We start from the raw sequence: 15,954 nt of genomic DNA, 5'->3' as shown, positions 1-15,954 counted from the left end.
TTATTAGACTACATGGAACCATATAAAAGAGGAATTTCAAAAATAAACAAAGAACGGATTGTTTTGATTCACGTTTCGTTGGGTACCTTTAATAGAACCTCTGATCCGTCATCTTATTAAACCCGCCCCCTATGAGATACAGAGGAGGCGGTGCACCGGTGCACGGGCTTGCTTATTCCCTCAAAAAGCATTTAGAACGCAAACGCCGGTTTTTAGCATCTTTGCATGGAGAAGGTCGACTCGTAAGTATGCACTTGTTACCTAGGTAGCTGCATTCAAATATTGCAGTGGGCGCTTTTTACTGTACGATGGTGAGAAACGCCACGACCATTTTTGGCAGTCTACGGTAACGTTACGTCGCTGTTGTGAGGGGCTATACTGTTACAGAAGGTTTGCAAATCGTATCTAGATAGATATGAGATTGGCTTGGTGATTTATATCTCATGCATTTGTTTATTAAATAGCAGATATTGTTCTAAGAAGCAGATTTGTGACCAACAATAGGTTGGGTAATTTATTCAGTGAAATAAGCGTGAACGGTTGTGGTAACGTTACTCAATGCGTTCAGCGCGGCCAGCTGCAGCAAAGCTCTACTTCGTTCAAACTAGTTTCCACCTTCCTGCTTATGTGGGTGTGCAGAGGATAATCTGTAGTGAATTCATAACTTTCTTTGAAGCTCTTACAGTCGTTTTATTATATTGACACTGACTTTAGGCTCAGGTTTCTAATACCGCTCAAGCTAGATCAAGAGCGCAATAGCTTTGTGCCATCTGGCTTTTAAATGACTCATCTGATTGATCCTTGTGTTCTATATTTATAATATACTGTAGTACATCGTTATGCCGTTGTATTTCAGGACTGTGTGTGTACATGTTTTCATCATTATAAGTTATGTATGTTTTAACTCAAATGCCACACATTAAGTTTGCTCTGGGAAAAATAAAGTAGTTCTATTATTCTATACAGACACCATTTCTCTTCACCAGAACCCGAAGCCAGTAACACGAATAGTGTTTGCCAACTCTCCACAGTTGTCCCAAACAGAGAACCATGGTTCAAGCCAAGACCTGGATCCTGAAGCGGCACTTTGAGGGCTTCCCCAAAGACCACGACTTTGAGCTGAAGCTAGAGCAGCTTCCCGAGCCTAAAGATGGAGGTAGATGGCAGAGATGACAGCATATCATATCTGAATTGGCTTTGTGCACCAGCTCCATTACTTCCTGAAAGTGACTTGGCATCTTTATTTCCTGTCCTATATGATTGGATTAAGTGATTAATCAGGTGTGCGCTGGGTCTGCCGCACACCTGATTAATCACTTAATCCAATCATATAGGACAGGAAATAAAGATGCCAAGTGACTTTCAGGAAGTAGTGGAGCTGGTGCACAGGGCCTATTGTCTGAGCTGGTGAAATCATGTTAAAATATGCTTTTTTATCTGTCTGTCTCAGAGGTCCTCCTGGAGGCATTGTTCCTCAGTGTGGATCCGTACATGAGGTAAGGGGGGGGGGGGAGATGTGGGGAAGGAGAGCAGATCTGGGCCGAAATACTATTTGAAATACTTTAAATTACTTTAGCGTTTGCTTGGGTCTGCCTCTGCCTGGACAGTTGAATTGAATTTTGAATTTATTCCTTGAGTGCAAAATCACACCGAGGTGCCTCGATGCACTTTACAACAAAATTAAAAACAACACATGAAATGAACAAGACAAGAACACGGACAGACAGACAAATGTGAAAGCACATGGACAGAAAACGACAAGTAATATACCGTACAAGCGTCAGAGTTATCAGTCAACCCCCCCCTCCATGAAACTGGTCTGTTCTGTTCTGGTCCGTCTCTCAATCCCACCCCCCTGCTGTTGCTGACCCCCCTCAGATTAGTAATTCAAATAATATTTGGGACCAGGATTGGGAATAATCCCCTTGGTAACATGTCTATTGAACCGTGTTCAAATCCAGCAGTATGGGAGGAACGTCTTCACACAGGAGTATTGTTTGCTGGAGCGTAGTTTGAGCTTTTGAAGTCTTTTCTCATCCTCAAGAGTTCATTTAGTGAAACCGTCTTTGGGTTCCAAAACATCTGGTTCTCTCTCTGTCTCCATCACTCCTGCTTTTCTCCAGGCCGTTCAGCAGGGTCCGCATGGAGGCAGGGGACGTGATGATCGGAACCCAAGTGGCCAAGTAAGGAAAACAAACACACACACACACACACACACACAGTGCCTTTAATCATAACCATCGTGTGACACGCATGGCTAATGTTTACTGGAAGAAGAATGGCTCGTGCACCTTGTGTCAATTAGATTGTTCCCTTATGACTCGGGATGGAAGAAAACAGTTTGGACATTCTTGGCTGGACGTTCAAAAGAAACGTTTTCTGTACAAACTGATCCCGTATGTTTCCTTGATACTCCTCGTTAGTAAGCCTGGATAACCCCCCCCCCCCCCCCTCTCAGAACAAGATTCACTCCCCCCTCTGAAATGGTTACTTCAGTTCAGCCGCAAGGCCACTTGTCACTGAAAGTGTATCTTTTCGTCTCTCTCCCCTTAAAATACGAGTCACCCTGGACACATCTTCCTGCCTACCCAGAATTCATTGCGCTTACTATGCTTCACGCGCTCTAGTGCTTTGTCATCAACACTTATATTAGCACACATATATTCACCTCACAAGGTAACGTCTTGTTGTTTGTTTGTTTGTTTGTTTGTTTGTTTGTTTGTTTCCCCAGGGTGATCCAGAGCAACAACCCCGCCTTCCCAGTGGGCTTTCATGTGATTGGCCGGTGTGGCTGGAGGAGCCACTCGGTATCGGATGGGAGCGGCCTCACCCCCCTGCTGTCTGACTGGCCTCAGGACGTCCCCCTGTCCCTCGCCCTGGGGGGCATCGGCATGCCCGGGTGAATGAATGAATGAATGAAACTTTTATTTAATACGGACATCACAATTCCATTGGAACAGTTACGGTGGACAGACCAGATGCATTGCTTAAGTGTTTGTAGCACAAGTGCTAATTTTCAACACCAGTCCATAGGAGGCTTTTGGCCTGAGAGGGGACTAGATCTATTTCAACCATTTTAATAATAATCTAGGCCTACTACTCTTGTGTGTGTCCCCAATAAAGACCCGTTTGTCTGTGATGGGACATGCTGGATGGCTGTAGCTCAGGCTAGGTCTGAGGCTGGGTTTACAGAAGGTGACAGACAGTCAATAATACAGTCTCACTGTCAGATGCATAGGGCTCCATTTCTAATATTCATAAGGGGTAATAGAACCTGAGGTAGGTAAGTGAGGACGTTTCCCTCCCTCAACAAACCGCTACACTGCCAGAGAGAGCAGATACGCTGCCAGAGAGAGCAGCTGTGTGGTCTCCTCATTTGGCCGAATAAACATCAGAGGCCCCCAGATGTCATAGCAAAGCCTCCAGCCCTCAAGCTGCCCAGGTGGCTACAGCGGCTTTTATAGAGAAAAATAACCTGTCCTCCTCCACGCCTCCCCCCCCCCCCCCCCCCCCACACACACCCCAGGTTGACGGCGCTGTACGGGCTGGAGGAGGTGCTGGGGGTTCGGGCGGGGGAGACCCTGCTGGTGAACGCGGCGGCCGGCGCCGTGGGCTCGGCGGTGGGGCAGATCGCCAAGATCAAGGGCTGCAAGGTGGTGGGCGCGGCCGGCTCGGACGCCAAGGTGGCCTTCCTCAGGGAGCTGGGCTTCGACCACGCCTTCAACTACAAGACGGCGCCGTCGCTGGAGGAGGAGCTGAGGGCCGCCGCGCCGCACGGATACGACGGCTACTTCGAAAATGTAGGCTGCTAATAATAATAATAACTTTCATTTATATAGCGCCTTTCATAAAACCCAAGGTCGCTTTACATAGGGGCAATAACAGACAGGGGAAATAACAGACAGGGGCAATAACAGACAGGGGCAATAACAGACAGGGGCAATAACAGACAGGGGCAATAACAGACAAGAGACAAACATGGTAGACGGAGACATGCAACACACACACACAAGGCTGGCTGACTTAGGCTAGCGAAGTGTTCTGCAGAGTGAATTATTCATATGAATTAATTAAGTACGTTTGATTTATGTCATTGAATGGTACCGCGGGGACTGAAGGGTTGTGAACGCCACTGGCTTGATTGTGCGGACTCCCGGACCAGTTGGTCTTAGTAGTGAGTAGGGATGTTACGGTATGAAAATTTCATACCACGATTATAGTGACACAAATACCCGCGGTTATCGGTATCTGGAATCCAACAACTGGAGTTCAACAACTTTTTTTTTTTTTTGTAAACACATAAGACAGGGAAAGCCAGGCCTCTCAATGGTTGAAAGGGCATCATGTCCTTTGCTATGTAACATGGAAGTGCAGTGATGTATTTGGTATTTGTGGATGTGGGTGCGTAAGCATCATTTCCTCTGAAGTTGAAACTGGGAATGATGTCGGGCTGTATGTCTATAGTAGCCTATTTACCCTGGTTATTCAAAGCACGGTAATCGAACACGGTTTTAATGATCATTTATTTTGAAACGGTAATACTAATCGTCGGGAATTTTCCCCGTTGTTTACCGTGAAACCGGTTTCATCCCTAGTAGTTAGCGGTCGTGGTCTTGTGTGTTTGTGTCTGTAGGTGGCAGGGCCTTTCTCCAGCGTAGCCTTGCCCCAGATGAGGCCGTTCGGGAGGATAGCCGTGTGTGGGGCCATCTCCACGTACAACGACACCACGCCACAGACTGGTATGTCCTCATCCTTTGGATGCCAAGTTGAATAGGCCGAACTGTGACTAAACGTTTCCAACTTGGCTCACTAGATGGCGCCATTAGCCCACAGTCGACTCCATCTCCGTTGTGGGTAGATGTGGTACAGCTACGGCCTGTGTAGAAGGCTAGTTCCCATAAGTACAGAGACCGGTCAAACCCCTAACCCCAACCGTAAAACTAACCTTAACCCAACCCTTTACCTAAGCCTAAACTTAACCCTAAACCTAACCTTAACCCAACCCTAAGCCTAAGCCTAACCTTAACCCTAAATGACCTCTGCGGGTATGGGAACTAGACCTTACTGTTCTTTAAAAAAAAAAAAATAATAATAATAATAATTTTTTTGCCCTTACCTTATACACCGGCTGTACACCTTCTAACCACGACCCCCCCCCCCCTCTCTCTCTCTGACAGGGCCGTACCCCCAGCTGACCATGGTCGTCAATCAGTTGAAGATGGAGGGGTTCATGGTTGGCAGGTGGGAGCACAAGAACCCAGAGGCCCTCCGGAGGCTGCTGTCATGGGTGAAAGAGGCAAGTGGTCCACGCAACGGAAACCGCAACTGTGTGTGAAAACAATAGGATTTTAACCACGGGCTCATTTTGAATCTATCAAAATAACGCCATTTGAAAATGTGCTTGATGCGTTGCCGGAAGTATCCATCGTAAGCCGGTATGTCTTAAAAAACGACATATTTTCCCTTCTCCCTCAGGGGAAACTGGTTTGTCGCGAGCACGTGACCGAGGGCTTTGAGAACATGCCCGCCGCCTTCATGGGGATGCTACGGGGAGAGAACATCGGGAAGGCCATCGTGAAAATGTGAGGTGGAACGAGGTGGAACCCTCCAAACGCTCCGGAGCCCTTGTCCCACAAGCGTTCATTGGACACATTCTTTTTTTTTTTCGATTAAACTTTTTTATTGCATTTTCAGTATTCAAACATACTTCACAGATTTACAAACAATAAACAATTTCTTCAAAGACTGAAAATAAGAGGAAAAAGAGAAGGAAAACAGAAAAGAAAGAACAAGCACATTCCTCTTGGCAGTGTGTAATACAGATCATACATCATCACACCTCACGTACATCAATTAAGCAATTACATGCTGCACAGAGAACAGGTATGGGACTTGGGTCACATGGACATCAGTTCACAACATCTATCACTTTCACATATGGATCCCAGATATTTCTGAAAACACGCAGACTATCATTAACTCTGTGGATAAGCTTGTGGATAAGCTGCTCAAAAGAGGCTATCTTTGCCATCTCATCCCTCCACTCCTTGAAGCCAACTTTCTCTTTCCACTTCCAATGTCTCAATACTGTCCAGCTTCCTGTTATGAGGGCTAGCTTCACCCAAGAACACACGCGTGAAGACAGTTTAGCTTCCATTGGTAAGATACCCAATATGCATAATACTGGACCCTTAATAAACTGTGTTCGGTATGTCATTAATACACTTGACAATAGCTGACCAGAAGTCGTGAACCATTTCACATTCATATAACATGTGGACCAACGTGCCCCTTTCTGTTGCATCTCCAGCAGCTCTCATCCTCCCTAAGCCCCAGCCTTGACATTTCCGATGTAGTAATTCCTATTTATGATCTTAAATGAAATTAGGCGTGTCGGCATGTCTCTGGCTATGGAGTACCATGATCGTCCTCCAGGCTTCCTTGGGAATATCCGTTCCCAGATCTTTTTCCCAGGTGAGCTTGACACCCTCATAGTTTGGGGATTGACGTTTTCTAAGCTCATTATAAAACCCTCTAAGCTCCCGACTCGATCGCCATAATTCCTGTAAGCAAGTAACAGGGGCAATACTTTTCTTTCTATCTGCCGTTGTTACACAACTCCTTATTTGGAGAAATCTCCAAAGATCTTTCCTGGGTATATTATATTTAGACACCAGCTGTTCAAAGGAGAGTAAATACTTAACATCGAACAGGTCTTCCATCAACATTACTCCTGCTCTCACCCAATTTTCCCACATGATAGATTTTTTATTAATCCTCAATGATTTATTACACCATATTGACGATCCTTTGGTATAGCAGGGGTTAATGTTACAGACCTGATGAGCTCTTTTCCAGCTGTCTGAAAGGTACATCCCCCACTGTCTGAGTAAGGAAAGCTTGCATTGAGAATGGCTCCACCAACTGTTTCTCCATTGATAGATTGGATTTAGATAGCTGACTGAGTGAGAAGGCATAATGGTACCAATCTATTCTGGGGCATCCCAGACCACCCTCCTTAACTGACGCATACAATTTCTTTTTATTGAAAGAGGGCTTCTTGCCCGCCCATGGGAAGCTACTCACAGCTCTGTTAAATCTAGCAAGTAGAGGGGGAGGAAAGTCCAGAGGTAACATATATGTAAAAATGAAAATTATGGAACTCACCACTATTCCAAGTATCCTGCAATGTAGACAGATTCTGATAAAATAATTCGAAAGTATTGTTGATTTCTAGATTATCTACTACAATCTCCCCTCCTTCATCCTGTATCGCCGGGATTAATGTTTGGGCCTGCTGTTGTTTCAACCTTTGAGCCAATAATCTTCCTGCCCTTTCACCCTGCTGATAATATTTTTGTCTGCATCTAAATAAGGAAAACTGCTTTTCTCTGCATGATAGTATTTAACTCAAACTTTGCCCTGCTTAGATTAGCAAATACAGCAAACATGGAGGTGAATGAGCCATAGTTAGCCGTCAGCTGCATTCACTCCCATGTATTTCCAAAGGCGAAAACAACGGCAGTGAAAAACAATCAGAGTCTGGTAATGATGAGTTTGTAACCCTGATAGTGTATTCAGCCTGTTATTTTGACTATTTCGGTTCTTGAAGTGGTGTTTTTACAGTGAATTTTTAACATTGAAGGCAACGGGCACTTCCGCATCCACACCCCTCATTACGTCAGACTGACCAATATGGCAGCTGAGGTGAATAAGGCGAATAGGGCTTCACTTTAGATTTCGAATCCTGGGGGCCTGGGCGAGATAATGCACATGGTTTCAAAACATTCGGGCGCGGTTCATTCTTTGAATCCAAAATACAGAGGCAGCGGTAAACATGGAGATCCAAGTTTATTCTCAGAGCACTTCTGTTACTGATAGCTGAAAGAATATTATGCCAATTTTACCAAATAAAGCCAAAAGAAAACTACCTATCCCACCTTTAAAGAACAGTGTAAACATTGTAATGCTAGCTAGATGCAATAATTAGCACTGCTTTCAAATAGCCCTCATGCATTGCCTTTGACTAGTCTACACTAGCGTAATGAATTGAAAGTGTAATGATTTTTGACTGTACCGAGCTAGAAATAGTTACTTTGATATCCATACATACTTTCTACCGTTGTTAAATCAAATGGCCCCGCAGTGGTGGAATGAACTGCCCACTGATGTCAGGACAGCAGAGTCAACTCTGGTGGAGTGGGCAGATTTGAATGTTTGGACCCAGGCTAATCTATTGTCTAATGGAAGACAAACCTTTGGACTGTTCAACCCACTCAATCAATCAATCAATCAATCAAAGCTTTATTTGTATAGCGCATTTCATACCCAAAGGCAACACAATGCTCTTTGACCACTATCACCATGATTGTTAAACTTCAAGATTTGGTACGTTTTCATGCATTTCTATAGGCTACTATCATGTCATTCATCAGTTAAATCTGTGGCTAGCCTGCTTGCATAGACAGCTGTGGTGTGTTGAATTTCACTTTCACATGGAAAACAATACGTAGGCTAACGATACAATCTTGACACAAGCGCAATTTTAGAATGGTGTTTTTCAGCACTGGACCATCTTACATTTCCAGCTAACCACCTATCTGGAAATGTAAGAGGGAAGTAGGCCTAAGAACCATGAACCATTTATAACCCTCCCCTACTCTCTCTTCAGGACATGTTCCATTTATAACCCCCTGTACTCTCTCTGTGGGACACGTTCCATTTAGGACCCCCTACTCTCTCTGCAGGACCCGTTCCATTTATAACTAGGGATGGGTATCAGGAATTGGTATTTTTTGGTACCGGTACGTCATTGGGTCAGTACCGAAATATCGATAAGCTCATGGACAAACGGTGCTGCTATCGTTATTTAACGCGCTCGTTTCATAAATCAGCCAACGCTGCTGGCATTCGTCCCCCAATGATGATCAAGCTGTGGGTGTCAAGTGATTGCGTTATTTTGTTATTGTTTGTCTCTGGAGGATTTAAGACACGGGGGGACACAAGCCTTATTGAAGAGGCTGAGGGTGTTGCCCAGGAAGGGGAAGGAGTTGATGGTGGACTGGGGTGTCATTCAGTGTGATGGGGGAGGGCGGGGGGGCAGGTTTCTTCCTGATGTCCACAATCATCTCCACCGTCTTGAGAGTGTTGAGCTCCAGGTTGTTTTGGTGCACCAGGACAGCAGCTGGTCGGCATAAGTGCCTCACAGTGCGATTCACCGGAGGTCTAAGTCTAATGTCAGCCCAATTTGAGAGGCGGACAGGGATTCTAACCGTGTCTAGTGGGTATGTGTGGAATCTGATTTGTTTTTGTGGAGAATTGTGGAGTTCGGTTCTGTCTCCTCAGCGCCATCTAGCGGCGCTGCCGGGAGACACGTTGATATCATCAGAGGACAGCGTCACGCCATTGGACGGTTTTCTGAGCGTCTTAATTCCCAGCCTCATCCAATCCGGTGCTCGTAGTAAACCGACAATTTGTCAAGTCACTGTGACACAAGGAATGAACAAACGGCGGGCCACAGTAGCAAAAATGTAACAAATTAGGAGTCCTGTTAAGTTGTTATTAACTGGCCTAATTTAACATAAACTGCCGTATACGTATCTACTACCCCCCGCATATCATTACGTTTCATAACAAGTAGGCTATCAAACGATCGATTGGATCTTTGATTGGATTTTGTCTGGGGAGCGATAGGGTAAGCCTACTACAAACATCCCCCAGCCCCCACCTTGGTCCGGTCCAGAATGCAACCAACTCTTGAGAAAGCCAGTGGGTTGAATGGGAGAAATGTGTCATGCTCACTAGCCAATCCTACGCATTCATGAGTTTGCATCAGGTTTGCAGATCCTCCGCTTCCCGCTAGAGATCCAGCAGATTCCGTCACGAGGGGGAGGGCTTTCCAGGTCTTATAAACCTGGGGACACTGATCTCTCTGAATCAGCACACCGCAGCTATACGTGTGTAACAGCAACTAACATCCCAAGCCGCTGCCAACATGATTATCGAAATTGAAGATCTGGTAAGACAGTTTTGTTTGTAACGATAGGCTATTCTATGCATTTGAAGCTGTGTGCTACAGTTCATTCATCCGTTTTATTTGTGTGAGTTGCGCGGACGACGAGCGCGCGCTGACGCAATGCATGTTGAATTTAATTTACTCATTGAAAAGTTTTCTTCATTGGACGTGTAACTTATTTTTGTCAAGGGGAAGCTGCGGTTGTAGATGGCGAGCAAAAGCAATTTAAAGACCAAACTGAATCAAGATGGTTTAAGGAAGTGGGCCAGGCTTGGCAGCAAGGAAAGGTTATAATGAGGTTGAATTGTATTTACATTGGCGGATCGTGGAGTTCTTTCATGCCGTATCTACCTCCGATATTTTCTGGTTGTAGGAAAATGTTGGGGTTTGGGTTTGACCCATTCACTCATACAGTAGGCCTAAGTATAGTAGGCCTACTCATGCCGTAATCAGCATGATTCGTTTTTAATGTCAAAGCATTATCAAACACAATAGCCTACGTGAGGTGTCGGTTGCATACAGTACGAGGCTGAGTTTCCCAGAGGCATCGCTACGTTCATCGTAAGCTACGATCACCTCTGCGAACCCCGCCCGAGTCAGTTCGGACTAGATCGTGTCGTTCGCCCGAGTCAGTTCGGACTAGATCGTGTCGTTCGCGAACCATGTTTTTGAGTGACACGATTAGCTCATGAACCGGCCACCATCTACGAGTCTTTCTTATCGTTCATTTGCTGTGTCTGAACGAGATTCAAAGATTCGAGTCAGTAAAACGATTCAACCTTCCCACCACACTCCTGGATGCATTTTTGCACAGTTTAGTTTATTTGACAATCTAAAAAATAAGACGACATATGATTACTCAATAGCTTGAGCATTCTTAATGGCATTCTACTAATTTAGCGAACCGACTGTTTTAAGCTGTGTAGTTATCTGGGTTGTTTTAGAAGTTGATTTTTGGCCTGTTTTGGTAGTGGTCAAGTAGGCACAATGAATTCTGTTTGTTGTCCGACTCAGAACCGCCAGTAGGTCTACTATAAACATAGACTACCCTGCACACGGATCAACCTCCATGTCAGAATGATTAATGATTAATGACCCATTGTCTGCTTCTCTCTCTCTCTCTCTCTCTCTCTCTCTCTCTCTCTCTCTCTCTCTCTCTCTCTCTCTCTCTGTGTGTGCGTAGGAGGTTAGTAACTCCTTGTCTCCTCTCCTCTGTAGGCCACCTTCAACAGCACCCTCAAGGATGCAGGAGACAAGCTGGTGGTAGTGGATTTCACTGCCACGTGGTGTGGGCCTTGCAAGAGTATCGCCCCAAAGTACAAGGTGAGGCCATGAGCTCTCTCTCTCTCTCTCTCTCTCTCTCTCTCTCTCTCTCTCTCCCCATCTCTCTCTTCCTCTCCCCCCCCCTGTCTCTCCCCCTCTCTCTCCCTCAATCTCAATTTCAATTCAATGGGCTTTATTGGCATGAAAGAACACATGTTCATATTGCCAAAGCAACAGTGGAATTACAGAAATATACAAACAATTGAAGTTAAAATAAAAAGGAAAGTAATGCGCTAGAAGGTGAATAGGAGGGTGTGTTGTCTCCAGCGGTGAAGGGTCTGGGTTGCTGCGTGTTCAGCTATACTAGATCACCATACATTCATCCAGACAGCTGTGACTGTATGTTTACCCTGGTTCAATATTGTGATCAGCAGACCTCAGTTGGGAAAATGCGCCAGTAGCTCTGTAGTGCTGTAGGTCAATGTAAACAATCAATGTAAACAAACACATTATACATCATACATTATAAGATCATAAAAAATATAACTACATGTGTATGATTTAATTTGTATTTATATTCCAGTGCTGTATAGCGTTTGAATGACCACTGTATATTTTAATTCATATAGTTTAATAATATTTTTGTATTAATATCTAATATATAATCATATATATATATATATATATAATAATATATTGTAATATTTAAACATTTTCTCTTATATTTTTATAACTTGCAATAACTTGAACTTGTATGTAAACTGTACCCTACTTTTGTTTGGACCAGGAAGCCAAAGGCACAGCTTCAGTTACCATATAGGCCTTAGTTACTACCAGTAGGCCTGTATCATATAGGCCTTAGTTACTACCAGTAGGCCTGTATCATATAGGCCTTAGTTACTACCAGTAGGCCTGTATCATATAGGCCTTAGTTACTACCAGTAGAGCTGTATCATATAGGCCTTAGTTACTACTAGTAGAGCTGTATCATATAGGCCTTAGTTACTACTAGTAGAGCTGTATCATATAGGCCTTAGTTACTACCAGTAGGCCTGTATCGTAGGCCTGCTTCAGACGTAGGAAAATCCGCATGTATGCTGTTGTTGTCACGTCTATATTAAGGACGTCTATCTGTCTGATACTGGCCAGGTCTGCTCACTTCCGCTGGATATTGATGTTGCCCTGGCGACCATTGTTGCCTCTTTCGGAACCAGGATGCAAATGTATGATCGCTATGGAGATGACGGTTCCACTCTGGAACTTGATGGGCGTTAATATTCATTCAGCGCGATTAAACGTTTACATTTGCTGCTAGAAAAATTGAAGTCTAATGATCAACAACAATCAGATTCTCTTCCTTTTATTTTCAAATTCATATGCGCTCTTTTGCCTCTGGTACAAGGTCAGTAGATGGGATCTGTCAAGGTGTTCTGACTCTACTCTCTCTACCTCTACGCAGACACTGTCAGAAGACCCAGAGAACCAGAACGTGATTTTCCTGAAGGTGGACGTGGATGAGGCCGAGGTGAGTGTGTGTGAGTGTGTGTGTGTGTGAGTGTGTGTGTGTGTACTGTTTGTAAGGCAATTTGTTATTATCAAGTGTGTACGTTGCTAGGTCGTTTAACCTACCAGTCAAGCGTCACGTTTTCATATTATGCGGTTTGCTGAGGTCAAACTCTGGCGCTGTTGGATCTGGCCGGTGATTAGGGAACGCATCTGAAACGCATCTGAAACGCATCTGTCCACCTTGTTCTGTCTGCATGCTACGGGAAGAGTGGGCCCAGAGAATGTTTCTCAACCTCTCTCTCTCCCTCTCTCTCTCTCTCTCTCTCTCTCTGTTCACAGGAAGTGGCTCAGCATTGTAAAATCACCTGCATGCCCACCTTCCACTTCTACAGGAACGGACAGAAGGTGAGTGAGGAGGACGACTGTCGAAGACGCCCTGTCTTTGTGTGACCTTTAGGGGGCGCCCCGGTAGCTCAACGGGTTGGGGGCGCTTGCCATGTAAAGGCTAGTCCTTTCTGCAGTGGCGTGGGTTCGAATCCGGCCCACGCCCTTTACTGCGTGTCTTCCCCCCCCCTCTCTCTCTCTCTCCTTTCCTGTCTGTCCTTACACTGTCCTGTCCCACTAAAAAGCAGAAATGCCCTTAAAACTATCTTTAAAAAAATAAAATATATATATATATATATATCGGACCTTTAGAACAGGGTAGACCAGCAGCTTCTATGCGGAGAAATAAAAGTGAAAGCACACAAAAGTGAAAGCACACAGATCACAATTGATTCTCCGCACCAGACTGCCGAGAAAAATCATTATTCACAATGAAAGTAAAAGTGTTTCTTATGATGGAAGTACCTGGAAATCTGACCTGTTTTTTGCTTTCTCTTTAAGGTGGATGAGATAGTTGGTGCCAACTACAACAAGCTGGAGCAGATGGTGGCTTCCATGAAGTCATAAAACTAGGACTTCCCGCTTCTGAGACACACACACACACACAGGCGCTTCCATAACCCCTACACACAAACATGCAGGCTCTTGACACACCACTGCGTACCACTGCACCAGAAACTTCCAATCTGTCATAAACTAATATTAGCATTTTAATTCCATAAAAAAAAGCAAAGAATACCTGATCTATGTTGCCCAAAGCGTTTTGTGTCGTTATTGATCAATGACAAAATTGATCCTCATCTTTGTACCGCCTTCTATACAAGTATGCTGTTGGATTGTCTCTGTATTTTAAAGCTGTTTTTGAATGGGTGGACTGAATAAAGTATGAGTAAGTGGCCTTTGTGCGTCTCCTTCCTCATGTGACTGTGTCTGATTGTGTGTTACGATTAGCATCAATCACCATGGAGATCAGCAGCAATCAAGGAACGGGATGATGTCAATTATCTGACCTTCTACTGGGTCAGGAGGCAGCTTAGAGCTGCTGCATTTATAAACCGTTAATTTATTTCTCTTGTATATACTGTGTGTGTGTTTATATATATACGGTCTATGTTCCTCCTGGGGAAGGGCTGAAGGGAGATGTCAACGCAGACTGCGAGGAATCTGGGTGTGACCCTGGACGACCAACTGTCGTTCTCCGCACACATCACATCCGTCACACGCTCCTGCGGATTCCTGCTCTACAACATCAGGAGGATTCGCCCTTTCCTCGCTGAACTCGCACCCTGTCCAATGTCGTCTCCACGTTATGCACCATCGTCCCAAACAAACTCCTAGTATGTTTTTCAAACTAACTACATAACAATAAACGGTTGAGGTTAGCAGGCATGTTCTAGAGAATGTCCATGGTTGTATGTGTGGGTGTGTTTTGTTGTTGTTGCAGCTTTCATGTTCTATTTACTTAATTGACACATAAATATAGTCACTATCAGAATGGAGCACCTGTCTTTGTATTTACATTTTATAAAAGAGATATGTATGGTATGGTATAGTTATCAGGTGACTCTCAGGTACACATTGTATGTACATATGATGAATAAGCCTACTTGAACTTATAGGGAGGTGTTGGTTGAAACAAGAGTTTCTCAGGAGTGACATCACAGGTGTACTTTCAGCAGAGAGCAGCAGGAAGTGGTTTACAGACAGGAAGCACAGACAGGAAATGGTGTTTGACTGACAGTAAGCTGAAGTCATTTTATTAAAGTTAAGAACAATAACTGAGAATCTATAGTTGTTTTCTTTTTGAGCTGACATTTCTGTGGATGTGTGTTATAGAGAGAGCAAGCAGCTAGCTGGCCCTGAACAACAGGACTTCCTGTTTTCTCTTAAGGTTTAATTCATGGGTAGGCCTACCTACAGTACGTAGCACGTCCTGTCAGGTAGGAAATGTCTATCAGAATGTCCATTTTATTATGCTTAATTCATGGGTTGTGCATCGTGTCAGGTATGAAATCGTGATAGGCCTAGACATTTCAACATTTTCTACCTCACAGGATGCGCTAACCATGGATTATGCACAATAATGCGCCATAGGGCATTCTGATAGACAATTCGTCTCTGGCAGGATGCGCTGGTTTAAGCACAATATAATGGGTAGTAAGGCTTTCTGATAGACATTTCCTACCTGAATGTCTATCAGAAAGCCCTATAGGTTGCTTATAGCGCCTTCTGTAAGAGAGAAAATGTGTATCAGGGCAATGAAAGGAACAGCCCCCTCCTACCTCCAGGCCATGGTCAAACCCTACACCCCCTCCCGACCGCTACGCTCTGCTACCTCGGGGCGACTGGTTGCCCCGTCACTCCGAGGCTCCTGCGGTCGATCGACATGGTCACGGCTCTTCTCTGTCCTGGCCCCACGGTCACGGCTCTTCTCTGTCCTGACCCCACGGTCACGGCTCTTCTCTGTCCTGACCCCACGGTCACGGCTCTTCTCTGTCCTGACCCCACGGTCACGGCTCTTGTCGCTGCCCGTCTTTCGTTGCAGGCTCAAAACTCACCTCTTCAAGAAGCACTACTACGATCCTCCCTCTTAAGCACCTACTGTATTTTTAGTTTGCTATTCTTGCACTTTGCACTCAATTATGCTCTTAGTCACTTGTTTTAGAAAGGAGATGCACTTGTGAGTTTTGGCAAGTAGTAGTACATTGGCTTTTCTTACGTTAAATGCCATTACTATAAGTCACTTTGGATAAGTGTCAGCTAAATGACTGTAAAGTAATATAACA

At 44.7% G+C, this 15,954-nt stretch overlaps 2 protein-coding genes across 2 annotated transcripts; both read left to right on the top strand.

Annotated features, from left to right (window-relative positions):
• Positions 1-1,038: 1,038 nt before the first annotated feature.
• Positions 1,039-5,586, top strand: LOC311319911 (prostaglandin reductase 1-like; the record flags this gene model as incomplete). Its single annotated transcript, XM_084451541.1, has 8 exons — positions 1,039-1,156; positions 1,451-1,496; positions 2,124-2,183; positions 2,732-2,899; positions 3,527-3,800; positions 4,634-4,739; positions 5,178-5,296; positions 5,476-5,586. The coding sequence occupies exons 1-8, from the start codon at positions 1,051-1,053 to the stop codon at positions 5,584-5,586; spliced, it is 990 nt and encodes a 329-aa protein (XP_084307667.1). The 5' UTR covers positions 1,039-1,050.
• A 4,296-nt stretch (positions 5,587-9,882) lies between these two features.
• txnb (thioredoxin b) lies at positions 9,883-14,060 on the top strand. Its single transcript, XM_084451907.1, has 5 exons — positions 9,883-10,018; positions 11,234-11,338; positions 12,738-12,803; positions 13,124-13,189; positions 13,670-14,060. The coding sequence occupies exons 1-5, from the start codon at positions 9,995-9,997 to the stop codon at positions 13,733-13,735; spliced, it is 327 nt and encodes a 108-aa protein (XP_084308033.1). The 5' UTR covers positions 9,883-9,994; the 3' UTR covers positions 13,736-14,060.
• The last annotated feature ends 1,894 nt before the right edge of the window (positions 14,061-15,954 follow it).

The sequence above is a fragment of the Borostomias antarcticus genome, assembly GCF_949987555.1.
Source record: "Borostomias antarcticus genome assembly, chromosome: 17".
NCBI classification, from domain to species: Eukaryota; Metazoa; Chordata; class Actinopteri; order Stomiiformes; family Stomiidae; genus Borostomias; species Borostomias antarcticus.
Note: the sequence above shows the minus strand (reverse complement) of the source record. Positions and strands in the feature narration are given on the sequence as shown.

What these genes read in the sequence shown, in the direction of transcription:
- txnb (XM_084451907.1), top strand. Translation starts at nt 9,995, where the DNA reads ATGATTATCGAAATTGAAGATCTG. An exon ending in TTATCGAAATTGAAGATCTG is followed by an intron (nt 10,019 to 11,233) that starts GTAAGACAGTTT and finishes TCTCCTCTGTAG; the next exon opens with GCCACCTTCAACAGCACCCT. An exon ending in TCTACAGGAACGGACAGAAG is followed by an intron (nt 13,190 to 13,669) that starts GTGAGTGAGGAG and finishes TTTCTCTTTAAG; the next exon opens with GTGGATGAGATAGTTGGTGC.